Source organism: Monodelphis domestica, chromosome 2, assembly GCF_027887165.1.
Source record: "Monodelphis domestica isolate mMonDom1 chromosome 2, mMonDom1.pri, whole genome shotgun sequence".
NCBI lineage: Eukaryota > Metazoa > Chordata > Mammalia > Didelphimorphia > Didelphidae > Monodelphis > Monodelphis domestica.
In genome coordinates, this window is record NC_077228.1 from 102,454,419 (window position 1) to 102,472,618 (window position 18,200).

The 18,200-nt window shown below is 37.6% G+C and overlaps 1 protein-coding gene across 6 annotated transcripts in view; it reads right to left on the reverse strand.

Moving 5' to 3' along the window:
- KIF14 (kinesin family member 14) overlaps positions 1–17,500 on the reverse strand; it is a 72,379-nt gene extending 54,879 nt beyond the window's left edge. Inside the window, exons 1-5 of one of the 6 annotated variants that reach the window (XM_056815695.1) lie at positions 17,333–17,500; positions 17,131–17,209; positions 16,786–16,918; positions 12,618–12,706; positions 10,810–11,993 (exon numbers count right to left, since the gene is read on the reverse strand). In XM_056815695.1, the coding sequence (XP_056671673.1) occupies positions 10,810–11,891 (1,082 nt within the window). In that variant the 5' untranslated portion in view covers positions 11,892–11,993; positions 12,618–12,706; positions 16,786–16,918; positions 17,131–17,209; positions 17,333–17,500. Of the gene's footprint in view, positions 1–10,809; positions 11,994–12,617; positions 12,707–16,785; positions 16,977–17,130 lie in introns of those variants that run through there. The other 5 variants (XM_016430028.2, XM_056815694.1, XM_016430027.2 and 2 more) reach the window with 5 other exon arrangements.
- Between the last annotated feature and the right edge of the window lie 700 nt (positions 17,501–18,200).

Genomic DNA, 18,200 nt, shown 5'->3' on the forward strand with positions numbered 1-18,200 from the left:
CTCAATACAATCAAAAGCCTCCAGAGAACAGGGAAGCTAACATTCCTCCCCTAGAGACTGTACCAAGAGATCTGACAAAGCTCCAAGAGGGGAGACTGACAGCCCCAAAACCAAAACAAAATGAGAGGAGCAAGAGCACAGCCGGGGAGCAAAGAAGGGGTAAACTCGAGCAAACAACAGAAAAAGAAGAAAGAAATTACAATAGACAGCTTCTGCACAGGTAATGAGCAAAGAGCGAATGAAACAGAAGGGGAGGACCCAGCAAAGAAAAAATCAGAAATCCCAGCAAATTGGATACAGGCTTTGGAAGAACTCAAAATGCAATTCAAAACACAATTAAGAGAGGCTGAAGACAATTGAGAAAAGAACTTAAAAACTAAGATAAGTCATCTGGAAACAGAAAATAGTGTCTTGAAAGCCAAAATCAACCAGCTGGAAAATGAGGCAAAGGAGATGAAAGATGAGGTGAAGAAGATGAAAGATGACCTCCAAAGAAAATCCGACCAAAAGGAAAAGGACGGCCAAAAAACTAAGGATGAAATCCAGTCTTTAAGAACCAGAATACAACAACTTGAATCGAGCAACCTCACAAGGCAGCAAGACACTATAAAAACAAAACCAAAAGAATGAAAAAATTGAGGAAAATATGAAGCATCTCATTCACAAAACAGAGGATTTAGAAAATCGTTCAAGGAGAGACAATTTAAGAATTATTGGCCTACCAGAAGACCGTGATAAAAGAAAAAGCCTGGACATTATATTACGGGAAATTATTAAAGAAAACTGCCCCGAAATCCTTGAACAAGAGGGAAAAGTGGAGATTGACAGAATCCATAGATCACCTCCTGTACTTAATCCCCAACTGACAACACCCAGGAATGTTATAGCCAAATTCAAGAACTATCAGACCAAAGAAATTACAAGCTGCCAAGAAGAAGTCATTCAGATACCAAGGAACCACAGTGAGGATAACTCAGGATCTGGCTGCATCCACACTGAAAAAAAGAAAGGCATGGAATACAATATTCTGGAAAGCATGGGAACTAGGTCTACAACCAAGAATCAACTACCCAGCAAAACTGACTATATTCTTACAGGGGAAAGTATGGTCATTCAACAAAATAGAAGAATTTCAAGAATTTGTAAAGAAAAGACCAGACCTGAACAGAAAATTTGATGTCCAAGCACAGAACTCAAGAGAATCATCAAAAGGTAATTAAAAAAGAGGGGGAAAAGAAAAACAAAAAACAATTTTTAAGAGACTCAATAAGTTAAAATGATATGTATCCCTATAAGAAAAGAGGTCATTGGTAACTCTTAAAAACTGTTGTTAGATCAAGGATATCCAGGGAAATAATGAAAAAAAAATACAAAGGAAGGGGGACTTGCAGTCCCAGATCTCAGACTATATTATAAAGCAGCGGTCATCAAAACAATTTGGTACTGGCTAAGAGACAGAAAGGAGGATCAGTGGAATAGACTGGGGGCAAGCAACCTCAGCAAGACAGTATATGACAAACCCAAAGATCCCAGCTTTTGGGACAAAAATCCACTATTACATAAAAACTGCTGGGAAAATTGGAGGACAGTGTGAGAAAGATTAGGTTTAGATCAACACCTCACACCCTACACCAAGATAAATTCAAAATGGGTGAATGACTTGAACATAAAGAAGGAAACTATAAGAAAATTAGGCGAACACAGAATAGTATACATGTCAGACCTTTGGGAAGGGAAAGACTTCAAAACCAAGCAAGAATTATAAAGAGTTACAAAATGCAAAATAAATAATCTGGAATCATCAAATTAAAAAGTTTTTGTACAAACAAAACCAATGTAACCAAAATCAGAAGGTTAGCAACAAATTGGGGAAAAAATCTTCATAAAAACCTCTGACAAAGGTTTAATTACTCAAATTTACAAAGAGCTAAATCAATTGTACAAAAAATTAAGCCATTCTCCAATTGATAAATGGGCAAGGCACATGAACAGGCAGTTCTCAGCCAAAGAAATCAAAACTATTAATAAGCACATGAAAAAGTGTTCTAAATCTCTTATAATCAGAGATGCAAATCAAAACAACTCTGAGGTATCACCTCACAACTAGCAGATTGGCTAACATGACAGCTTTGGAAAGTAATGAATGCTGGAGGGGATGTGGCAAAGTGGGGACACTAATTCATTGCTGGTGGAGTTGTGAATTGATCCAGCCATTCTGGAGGGCTGTAGCATCCCAAGCATATTCACATCTATGAAATATAAATGACTGTATGATTACTGTGTCTCCAAGCATAAGGTTATACCAATGAGGCTTGTGAATGTAACCTTGAACTGGCCATGGGGCCCTTGGCTAAGAAACTCATTAACATGCTCGGACTCAAGTACCCAGGAAAGCGTGGTTTGCAATCTACACGCCCAAAGGTGTTCCCTCTACCTTGCCACCCAATCTTAATTGTCTATACTTTGTGATGTGGTTACTATGTGCTTGGGAGTACTGTCCAAACAGGACAGGAATAAATTCAGAGGCAAACCCATGAACTTCCTCTTGGCTTTCTCTCCCCTTCCATGGAGCTCCACTGGGCTCCTCAATGACTATGTCTCTCTCTCCTCTTGACCTTCTCCTTCCCCGAGGCTGTAACCATCTCGGCCTGCATTCCCTATCTTAATCTCCTCATCCACCTCGTGTTCCTTTGTACTCATACTTTCCTATCAAAGGGAGTATCATAGGGATTGCCTGCCTTATTCAAACACTGACTTGTCCATGTCTTTCATTTCCACTTGGGTCCCATTACAAAGGTGAGCCCCTTTCCTTGTGGGACCCTGCTGGTCAGGGAAGTCTATTAAGGAAAATCCCACACGGGCAATTTGGAACTATGTCCAAAGGGTGATAAAAGACTGTCTGCCCTTTGATCCAGCTATAACTGCTGGGTTTCTACCCCAAAGAGATAAGGAAAAAGACTTGTACAAGAATATTCATAGCTGCACTCTTTGTGGTGGCAAAAAATTGGAAAACAAGGGGATGCCCATCAATTGGGGAATGGCTGAACAAACTGTGGTATATGTTGGTGATGGAACACTATTGTGCTAAAAGGAATAATAAAGTATATTCATAGCTGCGCTCTTTGTGGTAGCCAAAAATTGGAAAATGAGGGGGTGCCCATCAATTGGAGAATGGCTGAACAAATTGTGGTATATATTGGTGATGGAATACTATTGTGCTAAAAGGAATAATAAAGTAGAGGAATTCCATGGAGACTGGAACAACCTCCAGGAAGTGATGCAGAGTGAAAGGAGCAGAGCCAGGAGAACATTGTACACAGAGACTGATACATTGTGTACAATCGAAGGTAATGGACTTCTCCATAAATGGCAATGCAGTGTCCCTGAACAATCTCCAGGGATCTAAAAAACACTATCCACAAGCAGAGGATAAACTGTGGGAGTAAAAATACCAATGAAAAGCAACTGCTTGACTACAGGGGTGGAGGAAATATGACTGAGGAGAGACTCTAAATGAAAACTCTACCAACAACATGGAAATGGGTTTGAATCAAGAACACATGTGATACCCAGTGGAATTGCGCGTGAGCTATGGGAGAGGTGGTGGGAGGGAGGGGAGGGAAGAAAAGAAAATGATCTTTGTTTCCAATGAATAATGTTTGGAAATGACCAAATAAAAATAATGTTTAAAATTTTTTAAAAATAATAATAATTGGGAGAAGGATCAGGAAAGGGTTCATGTAAAATGTTACAACTTTATGGTGTCACAAACAAAACTATGGATGCCAAGAGTTGGAATTAAGTAGTCATTTCAGGCACCGTGATTATAGAGCTCAAATTTGAAGACCAGAAAATTATTAGTCAGCCCGTTTTTTAAAACCCTAAATTAACAAATTATTGCTCGCCACAAAACTAAGGTTTTCAGGCTTCCATTTTCTAGAGTAAACAGAGAAATGAACTGTTCCTATGTCTGGGTAGTTCTGGAAGACTACCCTGGCTATAATGCACCCTTTCTTTCAATGCCTCAGAGTCCCTCTTTCTCCCTTTAAGATGCAGTTCAAGCCCTATCTTCTGCATGAAGCCTTTCCTGGCTTCTTCAGAATAGTGTCCTCCCTCCCAAACTACCTTGCAGTCAACTATTTTTTGTATGTTTGTTTTATTGGTTTCATATTTATGCAGTTTTTATTTTTATGTACTTGTTGCCTTTCTATTAAAGTCAACCAGCAATTAACTAAAAAAAAAAACTGTTGTTATTAGCTGGGCAGCAAAAAGAAGTATACTTAGAGGGAACAGCAACAAACTGTATAGGATGAAAGGACAAGACAAATAAGTATATAGATATATGCATGCAAAAATACATATGCATGAGTATGCATATATATATACATACATATATATATATATAAAACTAGAGCTTAAAAATAGGTTAATAGTAAAAGAAATGGGAAAAGAAACAAATGGGGGTAAATTTATATGTCATAAAGAAGCTCATGGTGGGGGGGGGGGGAGAACATCAATACACTGGAAGGGTAAAGAGGTCAGAGACAGGAAATACTCAACTTTTATGTGATTTGAAAGTGACTCAAAGAGGGAAAAACAATCCAATCCATTGGGGGCAGAGAATAGATTTGCACCCTATAGGGGAGTAGAAGGGTAACAAACGGTCTGGTGGGGAGGGAAGCAGTACAAGAGAGGGAGGGAGTGGGGGGGGGGTTAATTTTAGAAAGACTACAGGGAAAATAAGGGGGGGATAATTGGGAGGGGGGTAGAAAGGGAAGTAAAATAAGGGTGGGAACAAGGGGGACTGTTCAAAAGCAAACATTGGTGTAGAAGGAAATAGTGAAAGAAGAAAAGGCAGGTAAAGGAGCAGAAATCAAAATGCTGAGAAATACACAGCTAGTAATCATAACTCTGAATGTGAATGGAATGAACTCACCCATAAAACGCAAGCGAATAGCAGAGTGGATTAGAGTCCAAAACCCTACCATATGCTGTCTACAAGAAACACATATGAGAAAGGTAGACACACATAGGGTGAAAGTAAGAGGGTGGAGCCAAATCTATTGGGCATCAACTGACAAAAAGAAGGAAAAAATGCAAAGGAAGGAAGACTTGCAGTCCCAGATCTCAAACTATACTATAAAGCAGCAGTCATCAAAACAATTTGGTACTGGCTAAGAGACAGAAAGGAGGATCAGTGGAATAGACTTGGCGTAAATGATCTCAGCAAGACAGTTTATGACAAACCCAAAGACCCCAGCTTTTGGGGCAAAAATCCATTATTTGATAAAAACTGCTGGGAAAATTGAAGACAGTGTGGGAGAGATTAGGTTTGGATTAACACCTCACACCCTACACCAAGATAAATTCAGAATGGGTGAATGACTTGAACATAAAGAAGGAAACTATAAGTAAATTAGGTGACCACAGAATAGTATACATGTCAGACCTTTGGGAAGGGAAAGGTTTTAAAACCAAGCAAGACTTAGAGTCACAAAATGTAAAATAAATAATTTTGACTACATCAAATTAAAAAGTTTTTGTACAAACAAAACCAATGTAACTAAAATCAGAAGGGTAGCAACAAATTGGGAAAAAATCTTCATAAAAACCTCTGACAAAGGTTTAATTACTCAAATTTACAAAGAGCTAAATCAATTGTACAAAAAATTAAGCCATTCTCCAATTGATAAATGGGCAAGGCACATGAACAGGCAGTTCTCAGCCAAAGAAATCAAAACTATTAATAAGCACATGAAAAAGTGTTCTACATCTCTTATAATCAGAGAGATGCAAATCAAAAGAACTCTGAGGTATCACCTCACACCTAGCAGACTGGCTAACATAATAGCTATGGAAAGTAAATGCTGAAGGGGATGTGGCAAAGTAGGGACACTAATTCATTGCTGGTGGAGTTGTGAATTGATCCAACCATTCTGGAGGGCAATTTGGAACTATGTCCAAAGGGTGCTAAAAGACTGTCTGCCCTTTGATCCAGCCATAGCACTACTGGGCTTGTACCCCAAAGAGATAAGGAAAAAGACTTGTACAAGAATATTCATAGCTGCGCTCTTTGTGGTAGCCAAAAATTGGAAAATGAGGGGGTGCCCATCAATTGGAGAATGGCTGAACAAATTGTGGTATATATTGGTGATGGAATACTATTGTGCTAAAAGGAATAATAAAGTAGAGGAATTCCATGGAGACTGGAACAACCTCCAGGAAGTGATGCAGAGTGAAAGGAGCAGAGCCAGGAGAACATTGTACACAGAGACTGATACATTGTGTACAATCGAAGGTAATGGACTTCTCCATAAATGGCAATGCAGTGTCCCTGAACAATCTCCAGGGATCTAAAAAACACTATCCACAAGCAGAGGATAAACTGTGGGAGTAAAAATACCAATGAAAAGCAACTGCTTGACTACAGGGGTGGAGGAAATATGACTGAGGAGAGACTCTAAATGAAAACTTTACCAACAACATGGAAATGGGTTTGAATCAAGAACACATGTGATACCCAGTGGAATTGCGCGTGAGCTATGGGAGAGGTGGTGGGAGGGAGGGGAGGGAAGAAAAGAAAATGATCTTTGTTTCCAATGAATAATGTTTGGAAATGACCAAATAAAAAATTTAAAAAAAAGGAAAAAAAATTCCATTATATGCCAGACACTGTGTGAAGTGCTACAGGCACACAAAAAAGGCAAAAACAGTCAAGACCCTTGAGGAGCTCACAGTCTAACAGTGAAAACAATATGCAAACAAGGTATTTACAGGTAAACAGGATAAACTAAAGATCATGTCAGAGGGAAGGTTTGATTATGGATGGCTGGAAAGAACTTCTTGTAAAAGGTGGGATTTTAGTTGAGACTTTAAAGAAGCAAGGAATCCAGGAGGCAGAGACAAAATTCCAGGAATGGGGGTATAGATACTGAAAATGTACAGAGTTGGGAGATGGAGAGCCTTCAGAGAAAATCAAGAAGGAGACGAAAGTAACTGGATGTACACAGAGGAGAGTCAGGTGTAACACTAGAAAAGTAGAAGGAGGCCAGATTATAAAGGGAGCTAAAAGCCAAAAAACAAAAACAAAAAAACAAAGATTTTAGATTTGATCTTAGAGACACTAAAGTCATAGAAGAGTTTTCAAAAGGAGAGTAACATAGTCAAACCTGTGCTTTAGGGAGATCAGTCTGGTAGCTGATAGACTGTAGTGAGGAAAGATTTGAGGCAGACAGACCAAGTAGAAAGGTTTTGCATTGGTCCAGGAGTAAGGTAATAAGGGCCTACATCAGAATGGGAACAGTGTCAGAGAAGGGAAGGGGGAGAATATGAGAGATGTTACAAAGGAAGAAATGATAGGACTTGGCACCAGATTGAATGGAGGGGAAGGAGGGCAGTGAGAGTGAAGAGTCCAGAATGACACCTACATTGCAATAGAAGGATGGAGGTATCCTTTACAGTTAAAAAAAAAAAAGTGGGGGATTTGGTGGGAAAGTTAATAAGTACAGTTTAGGACATGTGGATTTTAAGGTATCTATAGGATATCCAGTTCAAGATGTCCAATAGGCAGCTGAAAATTCAAGTATTGGAGCCTTTATATGTGAAATGGGATGGGAATGGAGGTAGATAACCTCTAAGGGATCTTCAAGCTCTAAATCTACATTTATACATAGTAAAGCACTTAACATTTGTTAAACTGAATTGTAGACTCCCTTCCAAATCTAATACTCTATGATTCTATGATATCAAACTTTAATTATCCCCTTCAGGAAGTTTATCAGCATTGTTGCAACTATTTTGAAGATTTTTCTGTTACTTTCACTGTTGATGTTAACTTCATTAAATTAAAAATATAACATATATAACTCAGTGGAATTGTTTGTCAACTTCAGGATGGGGAGGGAAGAGGAGAGAGAGACAACATGAATCATGTAACCTTGGAAAACAAATTACTGGAATAAAATGAAAAAAATTATAATTTTTTAAAACAAAAAAGTTACAAATATATATAATTTAAATAAATCAATTTATTTACAACTGCTAAAAGTCTGCTATAGATCTGGGTCCATTAAACTGACATCTTGAAAATATTAAATATACTGAATTCCAGCTAACTTCTGACCTTACCAATGTGTAACAAGCTGCTGTACACAAAGTATTTTTAAGGATTATTTTAAGTGTAATGTTAAAGTAGTTACTATCTAATCATTTCCAATGCAAGACTAGTTCCCAAAGATATGCTATTTCTCCATTATTCTAAATACTTTAATAAATGCAGCACATATTCAGAAAGTATTTTCTTCACAAAAATTTCTTACATAAGTAATTACCACTAGTATTTACTAAGTACCTACTATGTGTCAGGCACTGCACCATGCTCAAGGGATAAAAAGACAAAAGTTCAATAGTCCTTGTACTCAAAAGCCTTACATTCTATGGATAAATTCAAGTTTTATAGTCTCTATTTTACAGATAAGGCTCAGGGATTTATTTGTGGTCAGAGGGCTTTTGTAGGATCAAAATAATTCTCCTGATTACAAATCACCCAAACAAGCACCTTTCAGAAAAATAGGAAATCACAAATACCATTTAGTTTTACTCAATTCTACATAGTCCATTCTAGGTACTCCCTTTTACTTAAATCCACTTCCTTGCTATTTCAAGGCTTTTCTGCTTAGCACTTACCCTTTAGGTTAAATTCTTGCTAGTCTGCCCTAATTCTGTCCCTCACGCTCTGGTTAAAATCCATCTTTAAGCCCATTAGTTTTTAGAAAATGAAAGATATTTTCTTTTCTGGCCCCAGGTATTCCCTCCATTGACCCACCATAAACCCCACAATAACAATTGTTATTAACAAATTGGCCTTAACAATTTGGTCGATATCTCCCTTCACATGTAACTTCTGATTTGCTTTTTGCCTCATATTTTTGTTCCCTCACCCAGCAACATTCTCTGTGTTTGATTTTTAAGTTATCAATTAGTCAATAAGTATTTATTAAATCTGTATTATATGCCAAGTACTAAGTCTAAGGACATAAAAATAAAACCAAACAGCCTCTGCCCACAAGGAGCTTGCATTCAACAATGTACAGAGGCATATTAAGATATGTACGAAGCAGACAGAAGAGACAATGGCTTAAATATCTGGGAAACAAGGAAAGGTGTCTTGCTGAAGGTGGCACTTGTGTTAGCTAAGTCTTGAAACAAACTTAGGGAATTCACAAGGCAGAGGTGAGGAAGGATAGAACTCTAGGCACAGGGAACAGTCAGCACAAAGGCAAAGAGATGAGAGATGAAGAATGAGAGTACAGGTAGACCAGTCTGGTTAGTCCTTTTAGAGAACATGGAATAAGAAAGTGTAAAAAAGTCCAGAAGGGCAAGAAGGAACCAGATTGAAAAGGGCTTTAAAATGCCAAACAAATGTGTTTATATTTAATCCAAGAGGAAAGAAAGGACAAAAGAAAGCAAGCATTTATCAAACATCCTACATGTCAAGCACTATGCACTTTACAAATGTTATCTCATTTGATATGACCTGGAAAGTTGTTGTCATTATCTCCATTTTACAGCTGAGGAAACTCAGACAAGCAGTTAAGAAAAATGTCTGAAGCTAGATTTTAATTCAGTTCTTCTTGACTCCAAGTCCAATACCTAAGCAAGGCACCTTTTGCCTCAGACTTTAAAAAACACTTTTATTCTGCACCTCTTGGGGTCTGTTATAGTTGTTATTTCTTGACAGACTAGGTTCATGAATAAAGGGATAATGTCTTACATAGACTTTGTATCACCACCATCCTGCCTCCTAATCCCCACTCCTTAAGGGACTGGAGAAATATCCCACCTCCCTTTTTATTTATGTGCTAATGAACAGAGATAGAGGAAGTCATCAAACGTGGGTGAATATGGAACAATTCATGTAAATGTCACTTAATTTGGTCTTTAAAGAATGTGGAAGAATTCAATAGGCAAAGTAAGTAAAGCAATCCTACCAGGCATAAGGCATTAAATAAAGAAGAACATGGAGGTTGAAAAGAGAATTTTATATTTATATACATATACACACACAGCGTAGGTCATGTAACTACTTAACTAAACATACATTTTCATCATGTAATTCCTTAATTCCCTATTTACCTGCCAAAGTAAATTTCATTCCTGGCTTTTAAGGTCCTCTAAGTTCCACCCTCAATAGAATGATTTAAAATCCAGGAGACAAGAGTGGAGTCTTGACACACACTTATTAGATGGATGACCCTGAGCAAGTTATTAACCTTTCTCAGCTTGTTTCTTCATATATAAAATGAGAGAGGTGGATCAAAGTCCAATGGTCCCTTTCTAGCTCTAGATCTAAGGCCTTGTGATCCTACTCTCTTCCATGAATACTACATTGTATCAAATTGGACTACTCTCTATCTCCCAAATATGCCCCACCCTTTTCTACCTCTATGCCTTTGTTCATATTGCTCTATGTCTGCAAGGGTCCTTAGTCCCCTTCTTTACCTGCCAGAAACACTTGTGTGTGTATCCAAGACAAATGTAAAGGATCTTGGAACCAGAAGGACCATGGGTTTCAACACTCACTAACTGGGTAACCAAGGGCAAGTCACTCAATCACTCAGTACTTTAGCATCCACATCTGCAAAATAGGGGCCCATAATACTTCTACCTCCAATCCAAATGTTATTGTAAAGAAAGTACTTGTAAAATTTTATTACTATAAAAATACAATGTTATTGTTTGTCAAAAGTAGATGAAAAATATATGTATTTGTTATTATTTTGGATTTTGATGAGTAAAGTACATACATACCTGCTGCTGAAGGGTCTTACTCGTACAGCCACTGTCACTTGACTATTCTCTACCTTTAAAAGATTTGATTGTCTAAAAGTATTGTAAATTATAGTTTCTTCTTTCAATAAGGTTTTTTCTTGTGATCTTTCCCTTTTATTTTCAAGAAAAGAACTAGGTACGCTTTTTTGGTTTTGCATATTTTGAAAGCATGTTCTACTTTTTGAAATGGACAAAGCTGAGGTTCTCCCCTGAGGAGTACTCCATTTTGGTGTAAATTTGTTTTCTTCCATAATACATTGTCTGGATGTTCTTGGTTTTTCCAAGCTTCCAAACTTATTATTTATATTTTTCATTGTTTCCTTTCCAGTACTTCTATTATTTAAATTTCCTGTTGTAATTATCTTTATATCTGATGTGTTTTGAATAGGCTTCATTACTGTTGAGTGTCCTAATCTACTAACTTCATTCTGACTTTGTGACTCAAATACTTGAGAAACAGAGCATTTATCATGTAAAATGTTTCCATTTTCTGCATTTGGAACTGAACATTTTTCTTTGCTCTTTTCATCAGCAGTTGTTTTTCTTCGTTCTATATTTTCAAATACAGGGGAAATAGATTTAACAAAAGAGTGTTTATCAGAATTTGCTGTCTTTAGATTTTTATTGCTCTGGTCCAAAGCAGACTTTTTATTGTCTATTATATCTGGTGCATTTTTATTTGTCTTACACTTTTCCAGAGAGTCTAATCTTATACGACGCTGCAATGTAAGTTGTTCTGTTGTTTCTTCGGTTTCTTCCTGAAGCTGACTACCAAGCAAAGGTGGTTCTTGAATTTTTCTAGTTCTTCTTTGAAGTGCCAACCTGCCTTCCAAGTTAGGTGTGAGAGGTTCATCTTGCACTTTTTTACAGGCTGAAATAACATAGGTTTTATTTATTTCTTTGATTTTACTTAAAGATTTAAATAATGAATTATTTTCACACTCTGGCATCTCTGACTTCATATGATGCTTAAGTCTGCTGCTTTGGGATGAATTACTTTGTGAAGATAAGCCAAGACCATCATTGCGATTTCGAATAATAGTTGTACCATACATTGACATATTAATAGCGAGAAGTCTTTTAAAAAGGACTCAAACTGTGGAATTTAAGCTCTTTGATATGCATTTGATTTTTGGTCTTTTCTTAATGACAGTCTTTAAAATCTGTCAGATTCAAAGAAGAAGAAAAATTATATTTCAAACAAACTTAAAAGAAACATTTATAACAGAAAACATTTTAGAGTATTAAGTATCCTACTAAAGAAATCATACTATATATATATTAATAGGATGCTACTCAAATTAGAAAAGGGTAGGTGAGCTTTAGCAAATAACATCCTACAGAAGATCATGTCTTTATAGTAACACAAATGATTAAAGGTGTTAAATAAAAGATTCCACTGTGCTTATTATTGTTCGTTGACTTTGAACAAGCCCTTGATTCTGTGGGACATAATGCAACCTTAAAGACTATCTTCAATAAGGCATCTCTAATGCATATTTAAATCACACAATATTTCTTGAAAGATACTACAAAGAAAATTTAATTTGACAATACTTTGATTATATCAGTAGGAGACATATACTCACCAAAGAAAGAATGTTCAGTGAAAAATGCAAAAGGAACAGGAATTACCTATAAATGGTGATGTATTGCAAATGCTTCTATTTGTAGATGACATTGTACTGATGTTATTGAGCCCAAGATCAGAGCCTTGTAAATAAGATTCATAATCACTTGAGTGTTCAGACTATCTATACAGAAAAAAAAAACAAGTAAATGTTTACCTGTTTTTTCAGACAATGATAGAGTGAGATAGTCAGTCCATCAACATATGCACTTTCAACAAGCAGTAAAGATGAATGATAAACTGGATCTGAAATTAAAAAGGGGAAGAGAACAGGAGAGATCACTTTGAGGAAGTTCTGCAGTGATTATAATGATACTTAGCTTTTCCTCAAAATAAAACTATCATTTAACACCAGGAGTCTTCCAGTGATGTTATGTATCTGCGAATTATGGAAAAACACAATCTCCAAAGAATCAACATTAAAGGTCATCCAAAAGGCACTATAGATATATGTAATGGATATAGACTTCAATATGTTACCAGAGATGAATTATACACAAGAAACAGCACAAAAAAGCATAAGAGGAATATGAAATTCACTAGAAAAGGTGAGGTGATCAAGTAGCATTAACAAGAGAAAAGAGATTAAGAGTCTAGGAATAACAGTAGTATTTAAGTAATATTATAAAACCTAGAGGAAGGCCTCCAGCACACTAAGTAGACCTTCTGTCCGGAATGTATCGGTGAATATAGATAAGAATCACACAGACTGAAGTATAGAGGGAGTTAGAAGTATTCAAACTAGTGTCACAGATCCACTGAAATATTCTACTAAATCATACTTGGAGGGCTGTCAACAACCAAAGGATAAAGCCATCATGGCCACCTCAAGCTTCTATTACATGCTTAAGTAGGACGACCTTTCTCTATTAGCAGCAATGCAATGATCCAGGACAATTCTGAGAGTCCTATGAGAAAGAACACCATCCACATTCAGAGGAAGAATTGTGGGAATAGAAACACAGAAAAAAAAAACAACTCCTTGATCACATGGGTTGATGGGGATATAGACTCTAAATGATCACACTAGTGTAAATATCACTAATATGGAAATAGTTCTTGATCAATGACACATGTAAAACCCAGTGGAATTGTGCTTCAGCTATGGGAGCAGGGTAGGGATAAGGCAGAGAAAGAATAAGAATCTTTTAACCACAGAAAAATATTCTAAATTAATTAAAATTTTCCAAGACAAAAAATAATAAATAAAAATTAAGTAGGATATCCTTGCAGTTAGTATTCTAAGAAATAGATTTAAAGAACCTCTAAGACCTCAATTACAGGAGTAAAGATGTAGTATCAAGAGAACTAAATTACGATAAATGTCTTTGTATCCCTATGATGTATTTTACACATATGTAATGCTTAATATCTTTATATAACTAAAGATCAACTGAGTTCTCTCTGTGATCAGTTCCTGTCATTAAAGGGTAATGGGTACAGTTAGTATCTATAAATAGTAGAGATCTCTATCCTTCACCTTTTCTCACCCAAATTCTGGAAAACAATGAGAAGGGTGAACTTTATCAGAAAAACTTTAGGGAAATTAAAGGAAAGGAGATCAGTAGGATAAGTAGGATCAAGCCATTTAAACAACTATATTTTATAGTTTTATGAAATCACATAGGAATGGAATTAAACAAAAAGCAGGACAGATACCTTTACTTAATTAGAATAAATGTATTTATAAACCTTTTATGACAAAGTAAAGATTAAAGAATTAGTTGATATTCACTGAATATTCCCCATGAAATGCTGGTTGACAAAGATCATGCTCAAAACTGCTACCATCTACTGTGCTTTCTTCATATCTTTTGTTGGATTTGAATTCAGGTCTTATGGACTCAAGGTCTTTATTCTATCCACTGTGTCACCTACATGCCCCATGACAAGATAAAAGTAGGAGAAAAATCAAATAATATGTGAATTACAATTGAGGAAAATTAATATTGGATTATGTTATTTGTCATCAATATTTCTATGTGTATCCATTCATTTCCTCAGATTCCAGGCTCTGAAGGTCAGTTTCTCAATGGCTGAGTAATTACTACTAGTCCCTCAAAGTATCACCTATGCAAAGACCTTAATTTTTCAGATTGTGAAAAAGAGAAATCAGGAAAGCCTGCAAAAAGACAGGAATAGCTGGGACTGATGATCTGTCATTCAAATGAGAGTATTCTATTTGGAATGTGACCAGGAAAGGGCAGTTAGAGGCAGACCAACTGAAGGCTGGACCTTTTGGCTTGAAAGAGGGAAGAAGTCTGTTCTCACTGCACTTTTGGAGACTGAAGCCTGAAGGTTGTCTTTGGTTTTGAAGACAAAAGAAAGAAGAACAAAGTACAGCTCTCTCTCTGATTTGCTCTGTTGTGATAGTGACTGAACTTCCAGACCTATCAGCCATTTCTCCCAATTGAACTATATTTCACCATCCTCCAAGCTGACTCATTGTAGTATTAGGGAAATCTCCAATCCTCTTCCCCTCCATTTCTTATCCTTCCTTGTCTTCCCCAATTAACCCCTTACTTAAGATAGAGAAGAGAAAGAATATTTCATTTGAGACATAAAACTCACCTTGAATTGATTTAAGAGACTAATAGAAGATCAACAAGAAAGGGGGAGGGAAGAAGAAGGAAGGCTGAAGGGAGGAAGAAGATAACAGCCTGATCTTTAGTTATCAATTATCATTCAAAATAGTTCCTTATTACAATTTGGCACTCCAAAACAAAAAACCAGCCCCACCAAGGTCTGATCCCAGCACATGCCCTTTTTGTCCTTGCTATTCCTCTAATCAGGATTTGGAATGACCTGATCTATAAGAAGGGAAACAGTCACTGAAAATTTCATTGAGATAGGTTTATATTTTTCTAGCTAAAAATTACTAGAGAAAGCTTCTCCAAAAACCAGCTCAAATTCCATTTTTTATGTGCCAGAGAGGGGTAGTTTGACATTTGTCTAGCTATAGAGAAACTGTAAACATCTTCCTACCAAAGGAGTTCTTCCCTTCCCAACAATGAAATAATTACTTCCCAACCCTGCAGCTGAAATCTCTAAGCCCACCTGCTTATTAAAATATCCACCAATCAGAACTGCCAGGGGAAATCCAAAGGATATATTGTTAGGCCAATCAAAAGGAAGATACAGGTAGGTATAAAAGACACTGGTTGGTCCTTACTTTAGAGCAAATGAAGCACAGCTTCTTTTATGTAGACTGTGTTCCTCTATTAATAAACTATATTATAGGTGGACCAATGGCCTCATTTTACTTATTGGTTAAAAATTCTAGGTGTTAGAGAGTGTAGCAAAAGACAAATGACAAATAAATGGCACAGCCATGGTAAGCAGTCTTCAAAAGATTAGTTTACTGGACAGGAGTTCTCTTTCTTCTAGGAATTTAGTCTAAATCAAATAAGAAGACTGTAGATAAACATCAAGCAAAGCTAAAATAAGAAAATTTTATGGTAAGATGTTGTGGAAAGGTCACTTTGCTGGGAGGTTAAGAAACCTGCATTCAGGTCTGGCACGGCTATAAATTCATATGTTGACCTAGAGAAGTTATCTTAATATCCCTCTGCTTCAGTTTTCTGGTCTCTAAAATGGTAACACCTGTCCTGCTCATCTCATGGGGTGTTTGATGTTGTGTGGATAAAATTAAAGAGCATTACGCATTATATAAATACACTTTTAAAAGTTCACTTAAACGCATTTAAAACCATATATGAACATCATTATAAAAATGATTTATCCTGTAATCAAGTCAACTTATTAAGTAAACTGAAAAGTACTGTAGGAACTGCAAGAATTTTTTTAAATGTACATGCATGTAGAAGAATTCTAGAAACACTTCTAACTCTAGAGAGTAAAATTAAATGATCGTTTATGTCCTTTTCAGTTCCAAACTGTGTAATTCTACTTTCTTCTTTTCTTCTTAAAACCCTTTCGGTGTATGGTTCGAAGGAGTTAAATGACTTGCCCTGGGTCACACTGCTAGGAAGTGTCTGAGGCCACACTTGAACACAGCATGAGAACTCACTTTCTAATAATTCTTTTGGGGAACATGAACGGTAATGTCATTGGTGAGGGTAACTGCTCAAAAAGAAACTTCCTCTACCAATGAAAATTCCCACCTACTCCGCAATTTAAGAGTCTTTTTGAAGTCTACCTTTATCTAATGTGTTCAGGTTTTCAAAGCACTTTTAAGCATTCTTTTTATCCTGACAATTCCCTGGGGTGGGAGACAAGCGTTATTGTCCCCATTTTACAGATGGGAAAAAGGGGGCCGGGAGTCATCTAAGTAACTTGATAAGAGCTATATAGTCGTTATCTACCTTGACTGTCTCAGGCAGCTTTTGAAGTCAGATCTTACTTTTTCTGTGACAACTCGGTAATGTAGGGGCCACAAGTATGATTATCCCCTTTCTGCAGAAGAGGAAACCGGAGGCTAAGTAGTCGAAGGCCCACCTAGAGGTTGAAGGAGGAACTGCAGCACGTGGGACAATAAACCACACCCTATTACAGCTCAATCCTTCCTCTTAGACTCCCTCCACCTCCCCACAGAGGATCGGCTCCCGCACGGCCCGATGGATAAATTGATATCGCGCAAAACTGCCCACCCACCCGATCTGACAGGAAGGACCACCCTCCCCACCCTCCTTTCCTCCACAACGCCCTACCTTCCCTGCGCAGGCGTATGGACTGGCATGGGAGGGGGGCTTCGATGCTTCTCTCCTTCCCACTCAGAGGAGACGACGACTGAAAAACGCGATGGAAGTGAAAAACTTTAACTCCCCGGCCCTAAGTCGACTGCTATTTAACACCCAACTGTCCCCTTCCCCTTAACCTTTCCCCGTGACAGCCAAGCACCACACCGCTCACCTCCACTCCCAGAGTCGTCCCCGCGCCAGGTCAGATTTTGAATAAGTGCCCAGGCTCCTGATTGGCTGCCAGAACCCAAGTTAGACGCCGTGCCTCAGTTTGGTCCCGCCCTCTGCCGGAAGAGAACATGGTTTGTTTGGGTTTGCTCGTGTGAGACTGTATGTCCGCTCCACCCACCCGAGCTTCCGGTATTGAGGCTTCTTGACGCTAGGGGGCAGCAGAGCACAGAGCGGACCTTGGGAGACGCCCCTTTCCACTCCCGGTTTCTCGGCAACACAGAACCACTCCCTAGCTGCCTGAATCCTAGTCGGCCTCTCTCCCTGGGGAGGAAGAAGGGAGTCATACCGTTAGTTCACAGCACGGAGTATGAACTATCAAAGGCGCAGCCGTACGGTGAACTATGGTGGACTTTGTTGCTAATATGAGCAAGTTAGAAAAAAAAAATCAGCAGAATAAAAAGGCAAGGGGAAGCCCGAATTTCAACACAGGATGGGTTCTAATGGCGGTTCTCCACCACAAAAGTGACAATATCCTGGAAAAGTTCTATTCTAGAGAATAAAGCTATATAGCTGGTCATTGTTATTGCTGGAACGTATTAAGCTTAATAAATGCTTGTTGACTGACACATTTATACCCCTAAATATGGAATCGGATCTCTTTCATCCACTCTTAGGTTCATTGCCTTTCCATGGGTCTGAAACTTTACTTAGCTCATCTAAACAGAATCCCTTTTCTCCATCACTATTCTCCTACTCATTGTACCCTAAATCCTTCCACCAGAGACTACAAAGATTCCTAAAATAGATGGGTATGACTTTTGGGATTCCCTGTATATGCAACTGGGATTTGAGAATTGATTGGTTTTATA